Here is a 27,081-nt window from a genome sequence, read left to right as displayed (position 1 = left end):
ACGTTAAATAAAGAACTACTATATTACCCATTACTACACATAGGACTCGGATTATAAAGGGCGTCTTAGATAGACCTAAAGGGGAAGGGAATATACAATCTAAAGCTTCAGAACGTCGCTTATATCGAGGGCTTCTATATAAACATAGTCTTAAAAGACTCTTCTAAATAAAAGCGCACTCTAGTACTATAGTCTAGATTATACTTTACGGCAAAGAACGCTTCATAAAAACACCGTTAAAAAGCAATTAATCTAAAAAAACAACCTAGTCTTCTTTAAATACAAGCTCCTTCAATCCTACCCTTCTACCGCAGCCCTCAACCGTGTCCTCAAGAGCCCAGCTAGTATTATACTACTAGTCAGCCATAAAAAGTTCTACCGCTCGTACCAACATACTCATAAGAGATCTAATAGTACGCTTCTATAGCACCTCAGAACCGGTCATTTAGGACCTAATACCCTTTATTAACTTCTATATAAGACTCGTAAAGTACGTATTAAGCCTCCAACACAAGTTAAATACAAAGCTTATATAATATCCGAAACTAAATCAGTAATCTCAAAAGGACCGCCCTCAAAACGCGCCTCACGGCCATAGTACCGAGTATACTAAGATCTCTTCCACTTCGAGCCCTCTCTAAATAGACGACAATACATACTTATAGCCTCCAACGAATACAGTAAATAGCTCAGGGGGTTCCCTTTAAAGAACAAGACCGAAAAAAAAGTACTTTACGTACTCTAAAGCCTCGAAGTAGCGATCCGTCATTAAAAAAGAACTCCAATCTACTTCTTCCAGAGCAACAACGAAACCGCAATCCTCACAATAAACATTAAACGCGCTTACAAAACGTAGTATAATAAGCTAAGAATTAAAATAGAACTTCTACCTCCATATACAAAGGAACCCGTAGGCAATACAAAGAGAGCAGGTTAACTCGCAATCACTAAAACTCATAAAATACGCCTTTCTACAAACCTCCCTAAAAAGCTCTAGGACGAAGCGGTATTAGTAACGATATTTATCTATAATATTACCCCACAAGAGGCCAACGATAGAAACTCGCCTATTACAATAGAAATTAACTAGCAGAAGCGATATTAGCGCTAATAATAAACGGGTCACTAAGTACGGGATTCTAAACCAGTAACCCCGCATCTTAATAGTCTATACGTATATAGCTACCGGGCATATCCTCTTCACAAGGATCGTAAGAGGGGTATACGACAAAAGGAATATAAAGTGCTTCCCCATAAATACATTAAATACCTAGTTAGATATATGCCAGAAACGCACAACTTATACAAGATCTAGGTACCCGCGCTCAAGCAGGTATTCGTTACGAAAAATATTAAGTTTAACAAAAAAGTTTTTTATAATCCCGCATACGAAGAGCAAGCTATCGTAAGCGAACAAGTAAATCTAATAATCTTAAAAATATAAAAACTCTTTAACGTTAACGACGAAATAATTCGAGTACTCGGAGAAGTAGATCTAGACTTCGGAAATACTAATACTTAGGACGACTCTATAGTCGAGGATAGTATTACTATTAGATTTTCAACTATTTAGGACGCTAAATAACCGACAGACGTACTCCAGGGTACAGATAATAATACTAGCGAGGCTAACCTAGTCTTACCGGCACTACTAACCCCTAAAATAACCCCCTTACACAAGCTCGGGGGTAGGGGTAAAGAAGGGGGTACAGTAACCAGGTCATAAACGGCTCTACGCAGTTTATAGTCCTCCCTACGAGCGCTTATATATATTACGGAGGTTTTTAAGCCCTTAATTCTTAACGGCTCTTAGCAAGAAGCTAAAGTACGCAGTAAACGAAGTACCGATTATAAGGATACGATTCCTAATACTAAAGTCGATATTAATAAAGAACCTTCATAACAAACCTCTATTACTATACAAGAACAGAGCTCATATAAACAGCCTTAGCAAAAGCTAAATAAGGTTCATACGGGTCCTAGACACTTAAACAGAGCCCGTAGACCTCTATAACGCTTTAATAATAATATCTTTACAACGCTCTTATATTTAAATATAGAAAACGGCGATTACTATAAGCGCTATTAGGACTGCTTTTTCTCTACTTTTATACCTAATTAATAAAAAGTAATAAAGGAAAGTAGTATAGGATATATAATACTTCATTAAATATTAAAAGGAGTAGTTTACAGGACCTACCTAGAGCGCCCCAGTATAGTATATAAGCTATAACCTAATAAAGTTAACTTCGCGAGCCCACTAAAAAAGTTTAGCAATATTAAATATCTCCCATAACAATTATAAAAGCTACTTAGGGAAGCCATAAATACGGAAATAAAAAAGCTAAAGGATATTAATATATAAAAAGAGGTTAACCGTAATCCTAAACAAGGGATCCCACTTCTATTAAAGTAAGTATATATTTACAAGCACAATACTAATAACAAGGTCTACGAAGTAAAAGCACGTATATATATAAAGGGAAATATATAACCGCTTAACCCCTTATAAAATACGTACACTTCAACGCTCGCTACAAAGGCCTTCAGGCTTATAATAATAATAGCTACTTAATTCGACCTCGAGGCTAATTAATATAACGCCATTAACGCATTCCTCAACGCGCCTATCAAGAGCGACAAGCCAGTAATCGTAGAACTACCTAAAGGATACAAAGTCACTAGGAAAATAAAAAGACTCCAACGCGCTCTATATAAGCTCCAAGACTTACCAATTTTATAGTTCTAGACCTTTACATTTATACTTCGTAGTATAGATATAATATATAGCCACGAGGAGATCTATATCTACTAAACAGCAGACCAGAAGGTAATACTAATATTCTACATCAACGACTTCATAATCCTCTACTATAGAGACGACTAAAAGGCCGCTCAGGAGGTCGTAAACGGGATCAAAAAATACATTAACCTCAAAAAGAATAGACCAATTAACTACTTCTTCAGAGTATAGATTTTATAAGACCGCACTACCTATAAGGTTTACCTAGCTCACGACGTATACATCAAACGCGTTACTAAGCGCTTCGACCTTATAAATATAATAAATCCAGCCACCCCTCTACTATAACAAAAGTTCAAACTAAACGAGGGGCAGGCCACAAAAAAAAAAATAAAGAGCTTCTAAAAAAAGGTCGGAAATATACTCTATACAGCTATTATAATTAAACTAGACGTCGCTTTTACTTACTCACAATTATCACGGTTCCTAACCAACCTAAGCGCAATCCATACTAAGGCTATTAATTAATGTATTCAATATCTATATATAACAAAATATCTCGCGCTCTTATACAGCAGCGTACTAAATACGCAATTATTACTTCTAGCTAGGGATGCCAGCTTCGTAAATAACGAGGTAATATAAAGATTATCCTAAGGATATATAATATTCCTTTTTAGCAGCCCAATTCAATAAAAATCTATACACTAAGCGACAGTTATAACGTTAACTACCAAAGCTAAGCTTCTCTACCTTAAAGAAACCGTAAAAGAAACTATAGCTCTAAAGCGCCTTTTTAAAAATATTACCCTTAACCTAAAAGAAATATAGTTAGTTAAATACAATAATTAGCAAACGATTCGACTCGTCATAAGAGAAGGGAAGAGAATAACTACACGGCTTCGTTATATCAATATATAGAATATATAGCTCAGATAAAAGCACGCCAAAAGCAGCTTCGAGGTTACGTATATATTAATAAAAGATATACCAGTAAATAGACTTACTAAAAACCTTTTACAAACTAAGTTCGAACACTTCTATACACTCCTTAACCTCTACGATATACAAAAAATCATTATAAATAACTAAAGTAATTAAAAGTAATCAATTTAGGCCACGCCTAAAAAAACTCAGTACCCGAAGGCAAACCACAGACAGAACCTAAAGTACGGCCCGGAAGCCCAAAACAAAATAAACAAAACTTTTCCTAGCCCGAAGGCCCAAACTCCTAAAACAACCTTACCCCGTAAAGCATACACATACAGAAATAGGACTCGGGCTTACGCCCACTAATTAAACTCCTAGTCTAAGAAGAACGAAACCGCCAGAACTATAGCATCAGTAGCGAAGAGACCGGTCACGCGCACTAAGAACCGCGCCTTATACACCTCGAAATCTACAAAACTAGCAGTAGCGGGAGCAACGGGGGGAGCCGGGAATAAAACGACTATTAAATTAACGACCTAGGGTATAAGAGCGGGGGGGGCGACAGGAGGTTAATTATAAACGACTACGATAAACACAATAAATAACACCGGCGTACTTAAAAGAGGGGTCGGGGGGCGCGGGGAGAAGAAGTCGTTTACCTAAAAGCGGATATAGTCCTCGTATTTTTTAATATTATCGTCTATTTAGTAAACGATATTATAAAGCTTAGCGATTTCTTACCGAAATTATAGTTAAGAGTACGCTTCTTAACAATAAAAAACGACAATATATTTATAAAGGGGGGAGCACTACCCACGATCGCCTCGGTAAGAACCTAGGCCATTAGCCATAAGATAATTAGCATATCGACATAAGCTTTAACTAAACGGCCGTTAAAATAGCATATACACCGGCTACTACTTCCCATAAAACAACGACTACTATCCTCACGGTTAATATACTAGAGGGCTACCCAAAGGCAGGGCATATACTAAATATCCTACTCCTCGGGAGCCTCGCCCTTAAGCTTCTTAAGGACTAAATATACGTTAAATAGGTCCTTATAAACAAAAAGAACTATACTTACTGCAGAGGGTACCTTTACCTCTCGGCGTTCTCTTTTTCTTATCCTTTTTCTACTTCTTAGCGCCCTTTTTATTAACAGAAGCGGCCGCGAGCTTACGCTTTTTAAAATCTAAATAATATTAAATACAAATACTTAAGAAAACAGTATACGATATACCCTTCTTAGAGAGCAGGTCGTCCGCATCCTCATCTTTATCGTCGTCCTCCTCCTCCTTAAACTCCTCCTCGCTCTCAGACTCCAAAATAAAAGGAAATAAAAGCTCATTACTAAAGCTCTTATAACCGCCTATATCCTTATCATAGCCCACGTCCTTACTACCGAGGAGAGCCTCGAACTCCTTAGAGTTCTCGGCATCTCCAGCAGTAGCCTCAACGTCCTCCTAGCTAAGGAAAGAGAGCTTAGTAACAGGGCCCTAGTACATAAAAAAGATAGGTCGGCGGGGGCGGAAAAAGGACTTAACTACGAGGGCCTCGTCGCTATCGTTATCTAACTAAACTTTTAACAAACCGCACAATACATATATAGGATATATCATAAAAATTACGCAAAACTTATTAATAACTATAAATATATCGAATATTTATATTTAAAATAAAATCAGTAAAGGATTTAATAGCGCTAGTGTGCGTACGTAGCAGGTAAAGGTACGTACAACGATTATAAAAAGTTAAAAAGAAGAAGAAAAACAATAGCGAAGCGAGGCCACAAGATTTTAAATATACACAAGGCAAGTAAGTAGCCTCGCCCTTACTAATTTACACACTAGAAGTAATAGACTACGCGCTATTCCTAGTTAAGATTCCATTTACTTTAAATAAAGGGGATATTAATAACAAACGCGCTCCAAAAGACGCGTATCCCTTACACTTATTTTTCCTTTATTTATACTCAACTAAATCGGGCCTTTATAAAGCTATTCAGAGGTCCTATCTTAGGCATAATAGCTCCCTTATAATAGCAATTAGGGGGTATATCACGTAACAAGGATAAGGACCGCAATCCACAAAGTGCCTATTACGTACTATATCACGTATATCTCACTTACATCCTGCATATAGACCTTTCTCTTTTATCTATTTCTACTTTAATAAGTTAGGCCACTTTACCATACTCCGTATACCCATTGCTGTGTGCCATAACTCGTAACATCTTATCTCGCTCTGGGGTTACCGACCCCGCAGCCGATCTTATGCGGGATCTTGGAGTCCCGTGTTCACTTCATCTGTGGCATTGGGAACCTGTTCACGCCATGTAATCTCATCTCAACAACCCAAAATCGTCGCCAAAATGTATACTGTCAATGTAGGAGACGGGCTAGACAGCCTAGACACACCTTCCATGATCGTGGATCTCGACCTCATGGAAGCAAACATCAGGAAGCTATTCGACAGCCTACTTCCCACTGGAGTCAACATCCGCCCTCACCTCAAGACAACGAAGAGTGCAGTTCTTGCCGGCAAGCTTGTTGCCGCCGGTGCCAAAGGCTGCTGTGTGGCCAAGGTATCAGAAGCAGAAGCCATCACGGCGGCGGGCTTCGACGACATCCTCATTACGTGCGAAATCATCGGCAAACCGAAAGTGAAGCGTCTTGTTGAACTCTTCAAGAAGAACAAGAAGATTAGAGTCGTCATCGATAGCGAAGTTGGGGCAACGGCAATCAACGACGCGTTGGAGGAGGCCGGTGTCGAGGAGCCTATTCTCACACTGATTGACTTGGATGTTGGACTGCATCGGACTGGCGTGGCCGCAGGCGAGCCTGCCTTGGCTCTGGCGAGACACATTGAAAATCTCAAGCATCTCAACCTGATTGGTGTGCAGGGATACGAGGGCCACCTGCAGCACCTCCACGACCGGGAGGACCGAAAGAGGCAGTGCCTCGAGTCCATGAAGACGCTGACCGAGACGGCAGAAGCGCTTCGGAAAGCAGGTTTCGGCATCGAGGTGGTCACGACCGGCGGCACAGGCACCGCTGAATTCTGCGTTACGGTTCCAGGAGTCACGGAGTTGCAGCCGGGATCCTTCATCTTCATGGATACGGACTACCGCAATGCCGTCGGCTCGTTCTACTCCAACAGCTTGACGCTGTTAGCGACCGTTGTCAGCAAGCAGAGCGAGCGGCAAGTGACGATTGACACGGGGCTAAAGTCGTTGACGACGGATAGCGGACTTGCTGAATGCAAAGACCGGCGCTATGCTCACGCCAACCTGGGAGACGAGCATGGTTCGCTTAGTTGGGAGGAGGGAACTCCCGCCTTGGCGGTGGGAGATCGGGTTGAAATGGTTCCTAGTCACATTGATCCAACGATTAACCTTCACGACTGGTATTACGCCCATCGTAATGGTGTTATCGAAGAAATCTGGTCGGTTGACTCTAGAGGGAAGGTGCAATAGTTTGCGGTCAGCTTCACGCCTCGATCAGCGCCTTGAACTAGGTACGTCCGAATGGTGCAAACCATAGTGGGTTTGGGGTATTATGAACATGTACATAGGATATGAGATTTGATACGTAATGTCCTTGGAAAAATGAACTGAACCATATCAGGTTGAGTATACGTCTAGGCCTTGCATCTAAATCTTTGCTTTCGAGTGACTCCTTTCTTTCAAGTTCCTCTCAGCGGGCAAAACCATGTTCACATGAGTACTCAGAGCGACAACATCTCCACCCTGATCTAGAACAATAACCTCGAGATCTAGTCTGCCATTCCGGATAACCTTTGCCATTGTCCGAAGGAAGAGCCACTCGGCCCCTTCTTCCGGCAAAGCCTTCTTCACGTCCAAATTCAGAGCAAGGGTAGGGTACCAAAACATCTCATTCGACCGAAAAGGTGTCTGTTCCTCGTCGCGTTTCGGTCTCCATGCCTCTATTACTGTCGGATACGCGTCCACGACATAGCCGAGCGATGCATTCGTAAACCTCTGGCCGTCTTTCAGCCGCAACCAGAGATCTACGATTCCACGGCGTGAGTCCTCACGCGGAACGTAGTACTCGAGGTTGTTGTGAGCGCGGGCGTAGGACGTCGCGCGAGCATTCAGCTTTAGCTTGCGCACCCAGTGGGGGTCCTTATCCTGACCGAGGAGGGAGAAATTGGCGGTCTTGGCTGGCGGAGTCATCGCCCAGCCGCTCTCCAGTGTCAGGCCCTTCTCGACAGTCAAGCGCGTATTGATCAAGTAGGCGACGACTTCTTTTCTGGAAGACGGCGTAAACCAGGGAGCTGATGATTGGAGATCATGTTGATAGAGGGAGACGTGCAACGTTGAAAGATTGCGGCCGAGCTTGACTTCATCGACGATGAGAATTGCAGGACCAATCTCCGTGCGATTGACGTACTCGAAATGCGCCGAGATTGAGTCGGGTTGTCCGCGTGCTGTGAGATGCTGCGATGCCGCACGGAGAATCACCGATGCGACGTAACCGCCATTCGGAACTGCGCGCTGTCAATGATGAGCTCAATTGGGCGTAGGGAAAAATCAACTGACCTGAGCCGGTGCACCAGCTGGGAACTAAGTTTGCTCCGTACACATTGGGCCCGAGTTTTGTTATTGTCGTAGCACTTGAGAATGTTACAGGCTCCTCAGACGCCATGATATCGACAGGATTCAGCTGGTTTCAAGGGTCAAAGTCTCGTCCTCTTCTCCAAGAGGCTCAATTGTAGGGATGCTGATTGGCCTTTGCAACGCCACTGGCCAGTAATTCGATAAGGCCGTTCAACAGATGCAGGAGATAACTGTTTCTAGGATCAGTAATACACGAAAAGAACGTGGTTGAAGCTGAACTATCGTCGAGTCGCTGGAATCCGGGGAAGCTCCTGGGGTATCGGCGATGTGGGCCCGGTTCTCGAACGCTTGTTGGCTCTCACTTCGTCCATCTCCAACGTGAAAGGGCGGGCGGAGTTCACACCGATTCCCGTCTCTGAGCGAGCCTCGGCTGTGCACATGTCACCTGACTCAAGACCGCTCATTCTGGTCAACTCTCAGGGAGCTTGGATGTCTGGCCACATCTGAACAGCAACTACTTTTGCCTCGGTAAGTGGACCTGAGTGAGCAGTCAGCGCACGCCGCCAAGCTTATTTTTGAGTACCTAGCGTGAGTGAGATGAGTCTCACTCTCACTCTCAGTGGCTCACACTCATAACTGAAAGCCCCCTAAAAAGCCCACACAGGGCGGCGCCATGAGTCCATGACTGGTGAGATTTGAGGCGCCACACAACGCGCAATGCGATCCTCCCAGGCACGCCAGATTAGAGTGACGGATCCTCCGTGGACTATGCCCAACGTCGGCCGTCGTACGGTATTCAGGCTACTGCTCCGATGCGAGTCCCAACAGTTAGGTTCCTGGGTCCACGGCGCGTCCCAACAACGGCGTGGCCGCGGGACGCCTACCGACTCTCCGGGCCTTTGATAAGATTTTATCGCCGAGATGAGATCAGTCATCAGAAAATGGATCTGACGTTCAAAATATGAAGGCTGACGCTCCCTCCTCGCGAATATGCAGCTGATGCCCGAATCTTTCATTCAAAATTTCTCACCAAAGCTTACATCTGCTCGCTTGTTATCTCACTCTCAGTATTATCCCATTGTCAGTGGTGCACGACCCAAGAAGCCCTCAAAATGGCACCGAAATCAGACCCGTTCCCAGGCTTCACAGCCATCACCGACCAGATTTTCTTTCGCGAGGGTGAACCAGTAACAGAGGGCACGCAAGCACAAGCAGATCACCCGAGGGTCGTTATCATTTACAGCTGGGGCGACGCCATACCGAAACACGTCTCCAAATACGCCGATGGATTCCGCACACTCTTTCCGCACGCAAAACAGATCGCCGTGCTCTCGCCCATCGTCAAAGCCATGAGAGAGGACCTCCAGACCCGCTCCAACAACATGATGCCCATCATCAAAGCCGCCTATCCCTCAGCAACGTCTGGAACACCAGACCCCAACGAAGACGCGGTTCTCATGCATGTCATGTCCAACACGGGCGGCATCAACTACGCCGGAACCCTGCACGCCTATCAAGAGAGATTCGGTCGCCCGATGCCGCATCGCCTCTCTAGCTACGACTCGACGCCCGGCAGCGTGATCATGACCTGGAACAACTTTAAGCGCTGGTCTCTGGCCATGACCCTCGGGACCGCCAGTTGGTTTCCCTGGCCATTTGTCGTGACACAGTGCATCATGGGCGTCTTCCTTCTTCTGAACCACAGCTTCGAGCACCTCACCGGCCGCGAAAGCGCGCCCGTCTTCAGCGTCGCGGCCATTGGCGACACGAAATATGTTTCCAATGGGTCACGCAAGCTGTATCTGTACAGCAAAGAGGATCCGCTCATTGGCTGGGAGGATATTGAGGAGAACATGGCTGAGTCGAAGGGCAAGGGCTACGCCTATGATGCGGTGCGTTTCGAGGGCAGTGGCCATGTTGGGCATATGCGAATGCATCCTGACCAGTACTGGAATGCTATTGCATCGGCTTGGAAAGAAACGTGAGGTTCCTGAAGGGTTTGGAACGAAGGACATCCGGTTGGTACTGGTGTTTAGGCGTGTTGTTCCCTCACGTCATGTCGTCGAACGCACGATGGCTTGGCCACATGCAGGATAAGAGCAGATTTCGTCGTGTATAAAAAGACTCTGCCCAGGCACAGAAAGAATAGACTTATGATAATAATGAGAATAGATCAAGCAATGATGAGCGGTCGCACCGGGTATGACGTCAGTATTTCTTCACGTCATTCTCAACTTCGTTACCAGTGTCGACTTTCAGCTTCTGTTCCTCACATACCCAAGATAGATCTGTAACTGAGTATCACCGCTTACCCTACAGATATATCAATAAACCAGCCCAAAGGAGAATACACGTTTATACATATAGCCATGGGCTCCAAAGTCAGCCTGACGGCATTGGCATCACTGCGCGTCTCCAAGCACTTCATCCCGGCACATGGGCTATTCCCGAACACAAGCATCCAAAACAAACCCCTCTTGATCTATCACTCCGCCTTCTCGTCAGCGAGTGCATCAGCCATCGAATCTCGCCTTACCTCCCTTGGTGTCGTCGAGCCGCAGTGGCGATACACCATGTACAGCACGAGTCACTTCCACAGTACGACACACGAAGTTCTGAGCATTAGCCACGGGCGCGCTAAGCTTTGTTTTGGGGGCGAAGATAATGAAGGCCGGATCGAGCCTCTAGTTGAGAAGGGCGATGTGATCATTGTACCGGCCGGCGTTTCTCACCGCTTGCTGGATGATTTTGGCAGTGGTTTCGAGATGGTTGGAAGCTATCCGAAAGGTTACCGCTGGGATATGTGCTACGGCAAAAGGGGCGAGGAAGGAAAGGTTGATGCCATCGCTGAGATACCGTGGTTTAGTAGAGATCCGATATATGGAGATCATGGGCCGGCAGTAGAGGTTTAATATCTTGTGGCAATTTCACATTTGCAGGATGGCGAATATTAACACTTTTGTTCAACCCTGAATGGTCCCAGCAATTCCCAGAACATGACGCGCAACACAAACTCTTAGTGCTAAACTTGCTGCCGGCAACAGCATCTGAAATATGACAGGTATCACAATAATATGCATTTTAAACAGAGAAGCCTCGTGCCCGAACTCCGCTAAGTATGCAGGATGCAGAAACATTTGACGCCAAAAGATTGCCCATGACCACACCAACAAAGACATTCCGCACCGTCATGGCGTCATGCTCTCATAACACATTACAAGCATTCAAGACGTGACACCAAACAATCATCATGGCCCATAGATATCAGCCCACCATTCCATGATCGGCCGTATAAGGCGATCTGCTCTCACTTGCGTATTGCAGACCAAACACCAACAAGGCCAGCGACCGGCCACGTGATCGCCAGCCTGTCTTTCAACGACTTTCTCCTCCGTTCCTTGCTCACATCAACCGTAATCTTGTCATAAACCGTCGGTAAACTCGTCGCGCTGTACCGATCTCGCAATTCTGTGTACCACTCCTTGTTGTACACGTCCCAGAATTGCGACTCGGTGTAGTACGCGTGAGAGTACAACACCTTGCGCCCGCCTAGCTCCATGACCTTCGCTTCGAGATCTCGGTTCTGACGGACGAACCGATCAATTTTCTTCGACGACGCTCCCCACACACCCACATTGAGCATCGGTTGCGGCGTCTCTCCTCCGGGCTCCATCGTGTAGGGGTGGAAGCCGACGGTCTCAGTGGCACGGAGGGGACACAGCCAGAGCGGCCATATTTCGAGGTTGTCTGCCACGTAGTCAATGAATTCTTGGACTGTGGTGTATGGCAGCGAGAGGTCGTGAACCGTATATTTAAATGTCATTCGGCTATTGCCGCTTAGGCCGGCTCTGTATAGCGTCCTCGTGTCCATGAGTCGATTCAGAGCCCGGCGAGTAAGTCGATTGAATGGGACAAATCCAAAGTATTTGAAGGCTAGCTCGCCCATCCAGAATGCACCTCTATCGTATCGAAAGAGATAATCCTGCAATGGCACATAATCTGGCGTCGGTGTGCCATTTGCGATTCTTTTTCGTGCATGCAGGTAGAACCAAGGGTCCTTGGATTTGCTGAATGTCTGGGGCTGGCATTTGTCGGGCAGATCATCCGTCATATGACCCGTAACAACAGCGGCGCTCGTCCTCGAAAAGACTAGCCCTTCGACGTAGTCATTATGCGCCAGATTCGTCTCCCGTTGTATCGCAGCAACGGCTTCCGGAATTGTCGAGTACGAGTGATAGCTGAGCTTGACAAATTGCTTGGCCTTTAGCAACCGCAGCTCCAGTTTTGTGACGATACCAAGGGTCCCCAGGGCCCCTGCCGCACCCTTGAAGAGATCTGGATTCTCAGTCTGGGAGGCATTGACGACCTCCCCATTCGCGAGGATCATCTCTACAGACTGCACGGTCTGGTCAAAATACCCGTAGCGGAAGGAGCTGCTCTCTCCGGCTGACCCGGCGAAGCCGCCGCCGACAGTGATGCCTGGGAACTCCATCACGACAGGCGGGACAAATCCGCACCGGTAAGTGGCCCCAACGAGCTGGTCCATGGGGACATTGGGCTCGACTACAGCGACGGCGGCCGTGGTGTCGATGTGTAGAACATGATGCAGCTCGCTGATGTCGACGACGCGCTGTCGATGGGCGGGCCGGGTGCTGCTTGTGGAACCGTGGAAGATTCGGAAAGGTTCCCGGCGCGAGTGGAAGTCCTTTACGACTTCAGCGATGCGCTTGACCGCTGCGTTGTGGTCTTCCATTGGTTTTGTGGTCCGGAGCTGACAGCTAGAAAAGCTGCAGAACGGAAACTCTGCTGAAGACAAACCTCGAAGCTGCGATCCGACGACAGCTTGGAGATCTGGGGTTCCGGAGAACGGAAAGTCAATTGTCAAGATGTCATTGAGAACGGACGGATGCAACGCTGTGTGGCTAAGGCAAGTTGTAACGGGGATTGTCAGAAGTTGGCTTGACCCATTCCGGGCAGCTGGACACGCCGTCATTGGGCCTTTACCACCATGCATTGACGATGACTAAGACAGGGATTTCTCTATTTTGAGCGCTAGGATCCGTGACTGACTGACAATCTTAACCCTGCATGATGTTGTAGATTGGACTGAGATCACCAACTCCTTTTGTGGATTATTGCTGATATCTGTCGTCATTGAAGCTAACCTGTAGTCTCTATATTTCGTGCCCATATCGCGAGCCTCCTTTTCCCACAACGAATAAATCACTTGCCCTCGGTGTCTTTCTGTTCGTCACCCTCACCAGGAATCTTCTTTAGTCCGACACCAGCAACGCCAATGACACTCGCCGCGGCCATGACAGCAGCAACTATGAATGTTCTTGTGATGGCATGATTATATACCTGCAGCAGTGTGCCATACTGGTCTGGCGATACCAAGTCTCTAAGCTGGGTTGCACCCGAGTTTCTAATTGCTTGGGGATCGACCCCTGGGACATTGGAGGTGATTCCCGACGTTAATGTGCTTGCGAACACGGCCTGGGCAACTGTGATGGCAGTAGTAGTACCGAAGCACTGGAAGAACAGTACGACTGCCACTCCTATCGCAACGTCGGCTTCTTCCAGGATGCTCTGGACAGCGACCGCTGCTTGCTGTGTCGATGCTCCAATGCCAAGCCCGGCGATGACTTGAAAGGGAATCCAGAGGTTCGCACCTGAAGAGACCTGGAGCGTCGAAAGAAGACCGGCGCCAACAGAGACGAGAACAGTACCGGCGAGCATGAAAGGTTGGTAGTAACCCGTTTTGGTGACACCCCAGCCGCTGAGGAAAATGGTGAGGATGAATGCTAGACATAGGGCCAGGTATCGAACACCAGACTCCTCGGGAGTAGCACCCTGGATTGCTTGGAACCAGAGAGGCACCTATAAGAGATGTTAGCTAGTGTTTCTTTGCTGAACAGGATCGCAAGAAAATCGGCCATCATACGTAGTAAACGAGGGTAAAGAAGGCACTGTCCAAGCAAAAACCGAAGAAGGCCCCAAAGATAACCACACGCATCTTAGCTAGGCGCGGCGGCACCAGCGCCTTTTCGCCCATCCACCACTGTTCGGTCACGAAGCCGATGACGAGAACGCCGGCGACGACAAAGCACGCAATGATTCGTTTGTCATCCCACGTGAAAAGCGCGCCTCCGAATTGGAGGGCCAGGAGGAATGAGGTGATCCCTGGCAGTAAGAGGAGCATGCCAAGATAATCCAAGCCCCGGATTTTCTGCAGCCAAGGCCGCCGCTGCTCCTCGGTTGGTGGGGACGACTTGACCAGAAACAACGTCGCGAGAGCAGGTGGTGCGGCGATTGGAAGGTTGATGTAGAAACACCTGATAACGATTTGATATGAGTAAGGTGAATGTTGCACGGCGAGCAGATTCGAGCAACAGGATACCACTTACCATCTCCACGTGAGGTAGCTGTTCGTGATAACGCCGCCGACTACCGGCCCGAGAACAGCGGCGACACCATAAACCATCCCTATGGCACCTACATACGTCGGTAGGTATTTTGCAGGAAGGGCTGCTGAGATGAGTACTAAACAGCCGCTTTGAAGGCCAGATGCACCGAGGCCGGCGACGGCGCGTCCAACGATGAAGACTGCTGAGCTCGGGCTCACTGCGCAGATGAGGGACCCAATCTCGAAGATGGCGAGAGAGATCACGAAAATGATCTTGACATTGAACTGGTTGTACAGACGTCCGAAGATGAGTTGGAATGCGCAAAGAGTCATTTGGTATGCTGAGCCATACCACTATAAGCTCATTAGCCGCAGTTTGCTGAATTGAAGTCAGTCCACGGAATAAAATGCCACTTACACCAACGTCTGTGAGAGATCCAAACTCATCGGTAATGCGCGGAATGGCTGTCGCAATGATGCCTTCATCGAGGAAAGTACACAAAACACCAAGTGCAATCGCCAGCCAAATGACGAATATCTTCCATCCCGGAAGGCTCTCACTTTCCTTGGTGTGTGTCTCTTCAGAGTGGGATTCATCCGACTGATTGCTGCTGTCGAGCACATTGCCTTTTTCCTGCTGGGAGTCCTCCATATTCACACCGGTTGTCTCGTGAGCAGGCGTTTGTTCAGGAGCCATCGAGAAAACTACAATTCGAAAGATAGTAGAGGATTCCAGCTTGGGTAGATGCAACGGGACCGCCTGGGCAACCCTTCAGTCGTATCCAATTTTCCAGAGCGGCGACTTCTGAAGTGTCTTGGTTCTATTTCGAGGATAGCACGGCGGAACCTCAGTAGAAGCCTCGCCCCGCTGCACCGGCTGACCGCCATGAGAGGATTCAAGCCTAGACATGGATCCCATCACACTGCCCCCAACCCGCATCCGGAAGGCCAAAACGAACATCATGGGTAGACGTTGTGGATGTCTGAGGGGTAAGACAAAGCTCGACATTTTCCATGTTCGAAAATCCACGATATCGGCCGCCGGGACGACTCCGCCGCTGTCTTATCGCTGACCACCCCTTTCTCAATGGGGCCGAAGGATTCGTGAGTGGGCTGCTAGTCACCAGCCTCCAGGCACCTGCATCAAGACTTGTTCTTTCAAGCATTTTTCGTCATGCAGAGTGAGATCGATTATTGGTTCCCGAGGCACGGGAAGAATCTATGCGAACTGGGAAACCCGGAGACCCGCATACGAACCCATGCAAGGTACAGTATGCAACCACTTTAGAATGCATGCACTACAAAAGAACCGATGGGGGTCAACAGGATTTCCAGCCTTTCCGTGGCGAGGCATCACCGCATCGCTGACGAATGAGTGGGATCACGCACCCACTATTTGGAGTTATGTCGCCAAACCAGTCAGCCTTTTTCTCGATATTACTAGAGACTTTAGCATTTTGAGTCTTGACAGAGACATATGATTCAGTGTAGAGCTTCGAGTACCCAATCGGATCGCATCCAAGTCGATTTCTAACGTCAAAGAAGGCGCTTAGACGTTGTACAAATTCAACTTATCGCACTTCAAGATGAATAGAGACGGTCACATAATGCCGATAAATGCCGCACTCCACCTTCTTTCGGTTTATGAGCAATGACCAAATAATCAAAGGAGGAATGAGAGTCAAAGATGGCTGTTCTAGACTCAAGAGGAGGGGCTGCGGCAACCCCTGTCTTGTGAGAGTCACCCTCTCTCGAGCGACCACAACCTGAGCATCCCCATGAAATGGCGCAGCATCGAAGGATTGACGGTGTGAGAGGTCCCGGAATCTTTTCCTGTTTGGGGAGGTTGTAGAAGACCGGCGACCAGTCTAGAATATCTGATTTGGACAACCCGAAGACTACCTGTTGTAAGTCTTAGTCTAAAGTACTTACCCGAGGAGGCGTCGTCTGGGCTTTTCCGTGTTACGCGCGGTCTGAGTATGGCGACATGGCCGGGAACTATCACGGGAGCCAGCCGATCAGGCCGATAGCTAGTTGTGACGTTGAAGGATTATCTGTGGCCCCATGTCTAACCTTCTCGGACTCGAGACATGCAAAGGTTCCGACTCTAGTCCGATGGAGCGATGGCAGATCCTTCAGTATTATTCATACATGTACAGAGGCAAGTGGTAAGGTCCTGCGTCAATCCAAGGATAATTTCTCAGTATAAGCAACGTATACAAACAACACTGTCCAAGACCTTCCCGTCTTGGCGCCACGCTTCCAGGCTTACATCGTGCATGCATCGCCAGTACCTGCATCGCTGCAACCAAGCCAAATCTTCAATATGTTATCCACAGACGGGAAATGGAAGCTCACGCCTCGACTTCACTCTGTCAAATTTGTGTTCGATGCTCCGACCCCGGCGGATGCAGAAACACCGGACGAGATCTTCTTTGACAATCCATTCCCTGCGGACATCCCGGGCATGCCTAAGCGGTTTATCTTCAAGACACCTACAACTCATCATTATGATCAGGAGGTTATCGGTCTTCAGACATCAACAACGCATGATGGAGACGGCCTCGATAGCAGTGTCCCATATGACGGACAGGCACCTGATGTGCCGGAAAGCAAGCAAGCTCGGACACCATCGAATGATAGTCGATCCAAACTTACGTCTGGTGAATCACAGCCAGAGTTGGTCACCCATCTTCGTGGCCCTACTTGCGACGCACCAGATGATGTGGAGTCCATAGTGTGCTCAGCCTGGGCCTTGATATTGTCTTCCTTCGGCGACAGCGAAGTAGTCAACTTTGATGTGTGCGTCTCGAGCAGTGGCACTCCTCAGTCCGTGAGCAGCGTAACACCGTTTAAAGTGTCTATTGACACCCATATTCCACTTTCAGCATTTCTTCAGCAAGTCAAAGACACATGGCTTATAACTGAAGAAGCCAACCAAAGGCTGGAAGCTTGCCACGAGACTGGAGGTGAACCATTCTCCAAGACCCTTGTCAACTTCACAACTACTGTTCAACATCAGGAACAGCCAGTCAATGCTTCCAATTTCGCCTTACAGCTTCACTGTCTCGTTGAAGGACACGATCTACAGTTATCTGCGACATTCAATGAGCGTTCTATTCCCAAGGCGAGAGTTCGTTTGCTACTGAGTGATCTCGAGCACGTTATTTGGCAGGTGGCCAACTCGATTGGAGAGCACTTCACTCTTGCGGATGTACAGATCATGAGTCCCGCGAGTCAACGACATCTTGTCAAATTGAACAGACCGTAAGTTTCAGTCTCTCCCACAGTCTACAATTGTATTAGTTTCGAGCTTATCTAATTTGAGAAAGACTCCCGATAAGAGAAGAACATCTTGTTCAAGAGTCAATAGCACAACATGCCAGATCAAATCCTCGTGCACAAGCTATCTGCGCTTGGGACGGTGATTTGTCGTATTCTCAGTTGCAACTTTCATCAGAGATCCTAGCGACGCATCTTGCTAGTCTTGGAGTCGGACCCGAAGTGGTGGTACCGATCATCTTCGAGAAGTCCGTCTACAGTATCATCTCCATTCTGGGGGTGGTAATGGCTGGAGGAGCGGTCGTGGCCTTGGATCCCTCGCTTCCTGCAGCTCGAATCAGCATGATCATTAAAGACGTAAATGCCAAGGTCGTTGTGTCGTCCATCGTCAGCAAAAGCAAGATCCCATCACAAATCCAACGGGAGAACCGCATTGTGGTCGACCAATCTTTCTTGGACAGATTGTCGACCGCACGACAATCTTCGTTGAAGCACAACTCATCTTCCCCAAGTAACTCGTTATACCTTGTGTACACGAGCGGCTCTACCGGAAAGCCAAAAGGTGTTGTGGTCACTCATGAGGCCTTTTTTTCCAGCGCCAAGGGCTTCACCAAAGCCATACACCTCGACTCTCTCACCTGCCGGGTCCTGCAGTACTCCTCTTTCTCTTTCGACATTTCCATGCTCGAGATCTTTGCTAGCCTGATGGCGGGATCATGTCTTTGCATTCCGTCAGAGGAAGACAGGATGAACAACCTCGCCAGTTGCATCTCTACCATGAAGGTCAACTGGGCAATGCTGACACCTTCTGTTGCAAGCCTAATAGCTCCGGAGGAAGTCCCAAGCCTTAGGGTTCTATGTCTCGTGGGAGAAGCATTACCGCAGGTTGTCGCTGACACCTGGGCCGACCATGTCAAAACCATCAATGCTTACGGACCGGCAGAGTGCTCCGCTATTACCATCGTCAGTGAGCCGAGGACTAAGGGGGTTAAGAGCATTTCTCTTGGAAAACCTCCCAACTGTGCCGTCTGGATCGTCCGAGAAGACGGCCAGCTTGCTCCATTCGGTACTGTTGGTGAGATCGTGATCGAGGGCCCGCCTGTTGCGCGTGGGTACCTAGATGATGAGGAGAAGACAAGGGCTGTCTTCTTGGATGATCCTGATTTCCTGCGCGGTGTCGTACGACGGCCCATGCGATGTTATCGCACTGGTGATCTCGGAAGGATGAACCATGATGGGACTATCGACTTCCTTGGCAGGAAAGACACCCAGGTCAAGATCCATGGTCAGCGCGTTGAGCTTGGCGAGATTGAGCATCAACTCAGACAATCGTTGAATTCCGAAAAGATAGCCTCATCTCCTGGGACAAATTGGGAATTGATTGTCGAGCTCCTTCGCCCTGTTGGAGGAGAACATAGCATCCTCACGGCATTCATCGCCCCCAAGACAATGTCCGGAACCACTTTTCATGGAGAAGGGCCACTCATTGTTGAAGAATCTCACTCTCTGTGGACGACAATACATCGGAAGTTTCTCACAGCTATCGAAGAACTCGCCAGTGCTCTCCCTGGATACATGATACCAAGGGCAGTTGTACCATGCAGCACATTGCCCCTGTCACCGTCAGGCAAGGTTGACAGGAAGATACTCCGCATATACGGAAACGCATTAAAGTTGAAACATCTGCTGAGATCAGCAAACAACCTGGAAGATCACACCGCGCCTGTTGAGGTCCCTGAGGCACTATCTCCAGATTTTCTCGGTAGCGAAGAGGATTCTTCAGTCGGACAGCACACGTCGATATCCGACACGTACCCCTCAACCGAAGCTTCGATATTGCTATGCGAGCCTTCACAGTCGAGTCTTACACCAACTGAGAAGTCACTACGGCTAGCTTGGTCAGAAGTTTTAGGTCTACCTGAAGACTCAATCCTTCTCGAGGATGACTTCTTCAAGCTTGGCGGAGACTCCATCGGAGCTATCAGGATCGTGGCGGCTTGTCGTAAGCAATCGCTCCAGATAAATGTTGCCAACATCTTCAAGAACTCTGTATTGGGCAAGATGGCTCTCGTGTGTAAGAGTACGACATCTGAGAAGCAGGCTTTGTCTCCTGTCCAGTTCATTCCGTTCCACTTCTTGCGGCGAATGGACACCACAGAGCTACAACGTGAAGCCGCTTTCCAATGTGACGTCGCTGTCCATGAAATCGAAGACTTGTACCCTTGCACGAACATGCAAGAGGGTCTGATGGCTGTCAACCTCACGCGACCAGGTAGTTACACTGGTCGATGGATCCATCCGCTGCCTCGGGACGTCGATCTGTCGCGGTTCAGGAAGTGCTGGGAGGATATCCATGCCGCATCACCGATACTCCGGTCCAGGTTCGCAACGACTTCGACTGCTGGGTCTCTTCAGACTGTTATCAGGGAGAAAGTCCTGTGGCATACACACGACGATCTCGAAGCATACCTCGAGCAAGACGATGCGAACCCTATGTTTCCTGGAGACTCGCTCAATCGTTTTGCTCTGGTCACATCACAGTCTGGCGACGTGACGTTCGTGTGGACCATACATCACATGCTTTATGACGGCTGGTCTCTGGCCATGCTCTGTAACCGTCTTAACGATTCGTACCACGGCCGCACTATCAAGCCAGCAACTGATTACCGCAACTTCATCGAATACACACAGAGGATCACGTCAGAGACATACGCGAATTACTGGACGACAGAGCTACAGGGGGTGAGCTTGTCACACTTCCCAGCCGCTCCTAAGCCTGGCCACCAGTCCTTTGCTCGAGCTGTGGTGCGCGATGAGCTTCATATCAACATCGATCAGTCTTCAGGAATCACTACGTCAACCATCGTTCGAGCAGCATGGAGTCTCATGATTAGCCATTTCTCCAAGTCAAACGACGTGCTCTTCGGCGCAACGGTCTCAGGTAGAAACGCACCATTGAACAACATCGAAAGCGTCGAAGGTCCGACAATAGCCACAGTGCCTGTCAGAGTTCGCCTCGACAAAGGGTCGGATATCCTCGTCTTTCTGCGAAAGATCCAGGACCATGCCATCGCCATGATACCCTATGAACAGTCCGGAATCCAACAGATCAAGTCACTCAACGAAGACACAAAGCGCGCTTGCGAACTTCAGAACCTGCTCGTCATTCAGGCAGGCGGCGGCTGGGATGAGACAGGGCCTGGTCCCCTGGGGAAGCCGATCTATCGCGAGGAGTTTACCACATTCCCCGTGACATGCGAGGCATGGCTTCATTCTGGACGGATCGAGTTTGCGACGCATGTCGATGAAGATGTAACAAGTCGACTCTTCGTAGCTCAAGCCATTGAAACAGTGAAGGTTGTCATGAATCAACTCGCTTGGGCTACATCGCATAACTACAGACCTTCCATGATCGCAGACCTGGCCTTTGACTCAACCTCTACATCTATCCAACAACGAGCTTCTCAACCTCTCGAAGCAAATAAGGTCTCGGCTACGCTTCATCAACTCATCACAACAATGAGTCTGGCACAACCCCAGAGAGAGGCAGTAGTCTCAACAGCCGACTCACTCTCTTACGAAGAGCTCGAACACATGTCCACGGCACTTGCCGTCCAACTTGTCAATAAGGGAGTCTTGAAGGGAGACAAGATCCCACTGTGCTTCGAGAAATCTGTCTGGACTGTCGTTGCAATGCTCGGGGTCTTGAAAGCCGGCGCTTCCTTCGTGCCCTTAGACCCGAGCCAGCCCGTCTCACGTCTACGAAAGGTTGTTACGCAGGTTAAAGCCGAAACAGTTCTCGTGTCTGCATTCCAACACAAGGCAACTGATCTCGGTGCTGTGGCGTCCATGATCGTCAATCGGGATGCTCTTAGCGGGACCTCCAGGCTCCGACATCAATGGCAACCATCAACTCAGGTGACCCACGACAGTCCTGCATACATCATCTTCACTTCTGGTTCGACGGGCGATCCTAAGGGCATCGTCGTCTCCCATGCCGCGTTTGCCTCCAGCGCAACGGCCCACGGTTCCGTCTTCGGTATGAACGATGAGCACCGCGTCCTGCAATTCTCCGCGTACAGTTTCGACGCCAGTCTGTTTGAGATCCTCACGACCCTTATACACGGTGGAACTGTTTGTGTCGCCACTGAGAAGGAGCGCTTCGAAAATCTTGGAGAATTTGCAAGTCGCACGCGCGTCAACCTCGCGCTTCTCACTCCATCGGTGGCTCGCATCATTCGTCCCACAGAAATGCCGTCCTTAAAAACTCTAGTGCTGGGTGGAGAAGCTCCTGATGAGGCTTTGATCAAGAAATGGCTTGATGCTGGTTTGGCCCTCTTCAACGCATACGGCCCGAGTGAGTGCTCCGTCATCGCTGCTTGCTATTCATGTACCTACGATACGGATCCGAAATCCATTGGAAACCCGGTCGGATGCTCTGCGTGGGTCGTTGCCGCAGATGATGACACGGTGCTTGTTCCGAATGGACAGGTTGGCGAGTTGCTTATAGGTGGTCCGACTTTAGCCGATGGCTACTTGAATGACTCTAAGAAGACAACTGCTTCCTTTCTCTCGCGACCACCATGGGTATCTATAGAGGGTCATATGGGTACAAATAGGTTGTACAAGACTGGGGATCTTGTGAAGAGAGCTACCGACGGAACTCTGGTGTACGTGGGACGAAAGGACCTCCAAGTCAAGTTGAACGGCCAGCGAATCGAACTCGGAGATATTGAGTCACACATCGCTGGTTGTTATTCCGTCAAGCGCGGTATTGTTGTTTTTCCCTCGTCGGGACCATTCTCACATCAACTTGTGGCGGTTCTGGAGCTCGAAGAAGAAGAGGGCGACAAACCGTCTGGTCTCCATCAGATCATGACTCGATTTGATATCTTTGCAGAGCAAGTTCGTCAAGAGTTGACTGGCAAACTTCCAAGCATCATGCTTCCGGCACACTTCATTGACGTTGCGACCCTCTCTCGGGAAAGATTTCCACTTTCGACCTCAGGGAAGGTCGACAGGAATAAGGTCACAACATGGGTCCAAAGTCTGTCCGTCAGAGAATCTGAGATCCTGGACACTTCTGCACCGATACCAAGTACAGTGGCAACAATTCAACCTCACGAGCTCCCCGCCTACGAGCTGGCACAGAAAATCACAGATCTGGTATCTCGGAGGTCTCTTTCGACAGAGCCCCGGCTAGACGGCTTCAACGATATTCTGTTACACACCTCAGGTCTAGATTCTCTCAACATGATGTCGCTCATGCACTTCGTTCGCCTGAAGTATAGTGTCAGAGTCAGCATGCAGCTGCTCATGGACGAGCAAACGAGCACCAGGAAGCTGGCAGCTTTCATCACCCATGCTGCTTCCAACAGCCCTGTGCCGTTGACATCTTCCACCATGGCCTCTGAGACTCGGCAGATCGATTTGATGAATGAAATTGATCGTCTAGACGCGGGGCTCCAGGAACTTCCAGGCGTATTGTCTAGAAATGTCCGAGGCAGTCTGGCCAAGAAGACAGACAATCTCAGGGTTTTCCTTACGGGCGCAAGCGGATACCTGGGTACTCAAATACTACGACAACTTCTGGAGCGGCGCGATGTTGCCCATGTCATCACTCTGGTACGCGGAGCGACACCTCAAGCGGCGAAAGATCGTGTGATTGAGACTGCACACAAGGCTCTTTGGTGGACCGAGTTCCACGAGGACAAGCTGGACGTCTGGATGGGGGATCTCGCGAAGAGTATGCTCGGCCTCGGTCAAAAACAATGGGATTTGCTAAACGATGGACATACATTTGACATCATCATTCACAATGGTGCTATTGTTCATTGGAACAAGAGCTATGCTGCCTTGGAGGCGGTCAACATTCATTCAACAGTTAAGCTTCTTGGCATTGCTGTTCAGACTCCTGCTTTGCGATTTGCATACGTGTCTGGTGGACGACAGTGGAAGAGTGCCGAAGAACGGGACGAGGACATCGCCCTAGAGCTTTCGGACTCTATGGGTTACAGCCAGACAAAGTTTGTTGCTGAGGTTCTCGTTAAGAGAGCTGCGGAGCGGTGTCCCGTCTCACAGCGAAATATTGGTGTCTTCAGACCAGGGCTTATCATCGGGACGCCCGCAGAAGGTGTAGCAAATTTGGACGACTACATCTGGAGGCTCACGGCTGCAAACATTGAGATGGGTATCTACAATACGGACGAGGAGCAGGCATGGCTGCATCTCTCCGACGCTGCTACAACTTCAGAAGGTGCCATTCGAACTGCGTTAAATCCGGAATTATCTGTTAGTCCGGTGACCCAGCATGACGAAGGAATGACTTGGGGGACGTTCTGGACTTTGGTCAAGGGAATGGGCTATGACATCCGTCCAGCGCGTGCTGCTAAATGGCTATCAACGGTCAGGAACGATATTTCGCGTCGGAAAGAGGAGCATCCCCTTTGGCCGCTGGCTCACCTGCTCGAAGACGGTAGCATGGAGTGGGAAGAGGTGGCAAAAAGCCACGATATTTGCCCGCTACAGCTCAAGGTAGCTTTGAAGAAGAACGTGGAAGCTCTTGTGAAGGTGGGTTTCTTGCCGGCCGCGCGTCGAGCCCAGGATGTTCAAGTTGTCGGGGGCACGTTTTCTAGGACATGAGTGAGCCGGATACTTTGTTCCTGACTGTAGAATTACGAAATCAGATTCTTTCAGAACAGAGATGCCTAGAGCAATACGCAAGTTGTCATCGCGAGGCATTGTGGTTGCAGCATGAGTCGGCTGCTTGTTGCTCCATGTCTGTAAAGTCTTACTCGAGTTGCATCTTGGCGCGTAATATAGCTACTGAGATGAGGCCCCTGTGCCCGCCCCGGTGACGTAGGTGGTGCACAATCACGAGGCGAGATGATTAGCTTGTCATTCACGCCCTTGTACAGCCCATGGCAGCCTAAAATATTGAGAAAGTTGACAAGTCGTCCATCTCATCTATTTACTTCAGTCTCCAGAAACTTTTGACCTGGATCATCTCAAAATCATAAAATTCCCTAATTCCCTAGGCTCACAACCTTTTCTGCACAATGGATGACCCAGTCACTATCAAGGCACAGTGCATGTGTAAAGCACACACATTCTCCGCTTCACTGCCGAAATCTGCATTGCCGCTCAATGCGTCTTGCTGTCACTGCACGTCTTGTCGCCGACTGACTGGATCTCTTTACAACCCTGCAGTCGCGTGGCCAGACGCCTCTGTAGACCTATCTTCCCTACGCAAGTATCCGTTCTCAAAATACTTTGATGTCTATTCGTGCGGGACTTGCTCGTCACAGCTCTTCGCCCGTGGTCACAATCCCAATATCGCCCCGTACGTAACGACCGGTGCTTTGGAAAACATCCCTGGTCTCGTCAAATATGACAACCACATGTTCATCAACGACACTATCGATGGCGGCCTTGCGCCATGGCTCCCGAAAGAAGAGCATGGAGACCCGGTCCAGCGTTGGAAAGGGCATCGCAACAGCGAAGAGGTTCCATTCGACTGGCCGCTCAGAAAGTCTGTCCCTGCCTCTCGGCTGAATGCCAGTCCTTCTCCGTCGTCAATCATGTTCCACTGCCACTGTGAGGGTGTTCAACTGTCGCTGAGGAGCGCCTTGGACTTGGAGACGGATCCGGCGAAGGAATCGACCTCGACGTGCGTGGATCCCAAGACGCTCAAGTTCAAGGCATGTTGCGATTCGTGCAACTCTTGCCGCCAACACTTCGGCTCAGACATTATCGCCTGGACCTTTGCTCCTCTCACACACATCAACTTCAGCACTGAGCCCGCATCTGTGCCGTCTCAGTTCCCGCAGACAATCGTTGAACTGAAAGAAGCAGTTCTATCCAAGACCAAAGACCCACGCCTCGGAACATTGGCGGTTTACAACAGTTCTCCCGAGGTAGAGCGGTACTCCTGTTCAGTGTGTTCAGCCAGCGTATTCTACGCCGTTGACGACCGTGAAGACATGGTTGACATCGCTGTCGGGTTGTTGGATCATCCGGATGGCGCACGTGCTGAAGGATTGTTGGCTTGGAATTATGGGCTGCTTGGGTGGACAGTGGATACGGCCGGCGGATGGCGGGAAAAACTGGTTGCGAGAACGAAGGACTCCATGAAGGAGTGGGCAAGCTCCTTGAACGAAGATCAGAGCACCAACGACTAGAGAGTAGGTCAGAGGCATCTGGAGGAACTTCAAACCCCTCGATGGCTGAACAGAGAGGAGGCTGATCGAGGCAGCCTGGCCAAAGATCGCGCGATGTGGCGAAAGGCTTCAACAGCAACGCTGCAACGGAGAACGACATCGAATCATCAGCGTCGATGGTTTAGTGGTAAAATTCTCCGTTGCCATCCAGCAGCGTCGGGGAGCCGGGGGTTCGATTCCCCCTCGACGCAATTCCTTTTCTTTTGATGGTAGAAAACGTCGTGGAAAGAGCTCCTGTGCTCGCCAATGTGATAGGCTTGTATTTTGACACTTTATTCATCCAAGTGGCTCTTTATGGTTGTACTGTATGCCTTAGTAACCCATTGATTAATATCTTGCTTACTACCATAAGCGAAAAACAGAAAGCTCTCTACTCGTAATTGCATAATCACTCGGCAATGCCATCGTTGACAACAACAAATTTCCAAGACCTTCCGTACCCAGTAAGGAGTTGTATATAATTCCAATGGGCGACGCAGCAAGCATGACTGAGGTACCGTTGCTGACAGATAACTGTTTCGGTGCCAGCCTCATGAGCCTTAAGCCCTCCATCGACGGCTGCCACCTATGTTTGACCTCATTTGGTTTGTAAAGAGGATGTTCCGCTGGCTTGAGCATGGCTCTGTCGATATCTTCAGGGAATGGCATTGGGTGCCGCATGCCCGTGTCCAACAAAACTTGCAGATTCATAAGCTGCGTGATCGAAGCATTGTAGATGATGAGCTCGGCAGCCTGTTCCGGAGAATTCACCTCGATTGGCCTAGACACCAAAGTCTTGGCCCAAGGCAGTGGAATGTGTTCCGCCCCTTTGTCAAGAGGCATGTCATATTCCCTTGCAGCACCCGAATTGTTGTACTCCCAGCGCCACCTCCAATGATGTAAATCCCTCAGAAGCTGATCAATCTTGGCACGCGCGGCC

At 48.8% G+C, this 27,081-nt stretch overlaps 9 protein-coding genes and 1 non-coding gene across 10 annotated transcripts; 6 read left to right on the top strand and 4 right to left on the bottom strand.

Annotated features, from left to right (window-relative positions):
- Nucleotides 1–5,812: 5,812 nt before the first annotated feature.
- Nucleotides 5,813–7,629, top strand: BDZ83DRAFT_772534 (putative amino acid aldolase). The gene has a single exon (XM_060515386.1). The coding sequence runs from the start codon at nt 6,048–6,050 to the stop codon at nt 7,149–7,151; it is 1,104 nt and encodes a 367-aa protein (XP_060357368.1). The 5' UTR covers nt 5,813–6,047; the 3' UTR covers nt 7,152–7,629.
- On the bottom strand, nt 7,274–8,438 carry BDZ83DRAFT_228717 (thioesterase-like superfamily-domain-containing protein). Its single transcript, XM_060501794.1, has 2 exons — nt 8,238–8,438; nt 7,274–8,185 (listed from the first exon to the last, which is right to left on the bottom strand). The coding sequence occupies exons 1-2, from the start codon at nt 8,341–8,343 to the stop codon at nt 7,329–7,331; spliced, it is 963 nt and encodes a 320-aa protein (XP_060357367.1). The 5' UTR covers nt 8,344–8,438; the 3' UTR covers nt 7,274–7,328.
- Nucleotides 8,439–9,367: 929 nt separating this feature from the next.
- BDZ83DRAFT_595096 (uncharacterized protein) lies at nt 9,368–10,240 on the top strand (the record flags this gene model as incomplete). The annotated part of the gene is made up of 1 exon (XM_060506765.1): nt 9,368–10,240. One exon carries the CDS (start codon nt 9,368–9,370, stop codon nt 10,238–10,240), a length of 873 nt encoding a protein of 290 aa, XP_060357366.1.
- A 228-nt stretch (nt 10,241–10,468) lies between these two features.
- On the top strand, nt 10,469–11,228 carry BDZ83DRAFT_644734 (RmlC-like cupin domain-containing protein). Its single transcript, XM_060509777.1, has one exon. The coding sequence runs from the start codon at nt 10,625–10,627 to the stop codon at nt 11,165–11,167; it is 543 nt and encodes a 180-aa protein (XP_060357365.1). The 5' UTR covers nt 10,469–10,624; the 3' UTR covers nt 11,168–11,228.
- A 1-nt stretch (nt 11,229) lies between these two features.
- BDZ83DRAFT_644732 (FAD binding domain-containing protein) lies at nt 11,230–13,293 on the bottom strand. Its single transcript, XM_060509776.1, has one exon. The coding sequence runs from the start codon at nt 13,267–13,269 to the stop codon at nt 11,563–11,565; it is 1,707 nt and encodes a 568-aa protein (XP_060357364.1). The 5' UTR covers nt 13,270–13,293; the 3' UTR covers nt 11,230–11,562.
- BDZ83DRAFT_644730 (major facilitator superfamily transporter) lies at nt 13,279–15,688 on the bottom strand. The gene is made up of 4 exons (XM_060509775.1): nt 15,080–15,688; nt 14,663–15,015; nt 14,200–14,590; nt 13,279–14,135 (listed from the first exon to the last, which is right to left on the bottom strand). Exons 1-4 carry the CDS (start codon nt 15,356–15,358, stop codon nt 13,479–13,481), a joined length of 1,680 nt encoding a protein of 559 aa, XP_060357363.1. The 5' UTR covers nt 15,359–15,688; the 3' UTR covers nt 13,279–13,478.
- Nucleotides 15,689–16,987: 1,299 nt separating this feature from the next.
- BDZ83DRAFT_595087 (amino acid adenylation domain-containing protein) lies at nt 16,988–24,585 on the top strand (the record flags this gene model as incomplete). The annotated part of the gene is made up of 2 exons (XM_060506764.1): nt 16,988–17,928; nt 17,994–24,585. 2 exons carry the CDS (start codon nt 16,988–16,990, stop codon nt 24,583–24,585), a joined length of 7,533 nt encoding a protein of 2,510 aa, XP_060357362.1.
- Nucleotides 24,586–25,001: 416 nt separating this feature from the next.
- BDZ83DRAFT_595100 (Mss4-like protein) lies at nt 25,002–26,123 on the top strand (the record flags this gene model as incomplete). Its single annotated transcript, XM_060506766.1, has 1 exon — nt 25,002–26,123. The coding sequence occupies one exon, from the start codon at nt 25,002–25,004 to the stop codon at nt 26,121–26,123; it is 1,122 nt and encodes a 373-aa protein (XP_060357361.1).
- Nucleotides 26,124–26,272: 149 nt separating this feature from the next.
- Nucleotides 26,273–26,353, top strand: BDZ83DRAFT_t337. Its single transcript has one exon. It is a non-coding gene; the product is annotated as a tRNA-Gly (tRNA).
- Nucleotides 26,314–27,081, bottom strand: BDZ83DRAFT_228687 (uncharacterized protein). The gene has a single exon (XM_060501793.1). The coding sequence runs from the start codon at nt 26,982–26,984 to the stop codon at nt 26,505–26,507; it is 480 nt and encodes a 159-aa protein (XP_060357360.1). The 5' UTR covers nt 26,985–27,081; the 3' UTR covers nt 26,314–26,504.

Source organism: Colletotrichum acutatum, assembly GCF_030867785.1.
Source record: "Colletotrichum acutatum strain CBS 112980 chromosome Unknown BDZ83scaffold_272, whole genome shotgun sequence".
NCBI lineage: Eukaryota > Fungi > Ascomycota > Sordariomycetes > Glomerellales > Glomerellaceae > Colletotrichum > Colletotrichum acutatum.
This window is presented reverse-complemented; position numbering and strand designations above follow the sequence as displayed.

Excerpts from the sequence above, each read along its gene's own strand:
- BDZ83DRAFT_644732 (XM_060509776.1), bottom strand. The coding sequence starts at position 13,269 with ATGCATGGTGGTAAAGGCCCAATGACGGCGTGTCCAGCTGCCCGGAAT.
- BDZ83DRAFT_644730 (XM_060509775.1), bottom strand. The coding sequence starts at position 15,358 with ATGGCTCCTGAACAAACGCCTGCTCACGAGACAACCGGTGTGAATATG. Across the intron at positions 15,016-15,079 it reads GATCTCTCACAGACGTTGGT|TGGTATGGCTCAGCATACCA; the intron begins GTAAGTGGCATT and ends ATGAGCTTATAG. Across the intron at positions 14,591-14,662 it reads AGCTACCTCACGTGGAGATG|GTGTTTCTACATCAACCTTC; the intron begins GTAAGTGGTATC and ends AATCGTTATCAG.
- BDZ83DRAFT_772534 (XM_060515386.1), top strand. The coding sequence starts at position 6,048 with ATGTATACTGTCAATGTAGGAGACGGGCTAGACAGCCTAGACACACCT.
- BDZ83DRAFT_228717 (XM_060501794.1), bottom strand. The coding sequence starts at position 8,343 with ATGGCGTCTGAGGAGCCTGTAACATTCTCAAGTGCTACGACAATAACA. Across the intron at positions 8,186-8,237 it reads CAGCTGGTGCACCGGCTCAG|TTCCGAATGGCGGTTACGTC; the intron begins GTCAGTTGATTT and ends GACAGCGCGCAG.
- BDZ83DRAFT_644734 (XM_060509777.1), top strand. The coding sequence starts at position 10,625 with ATGGGCTCCAAAGTCAGCCTGACGGCATTGGCATCACTGCGCGTCTCC.
- BDZ83DRAFT_228687 (XM_060501793.1), bottom strand. The coding sequence starts at position 26,984 with ATGCCTCTTGACAAAGGGGCGGAACACATTCCACTGCCTTGGGCCAAG.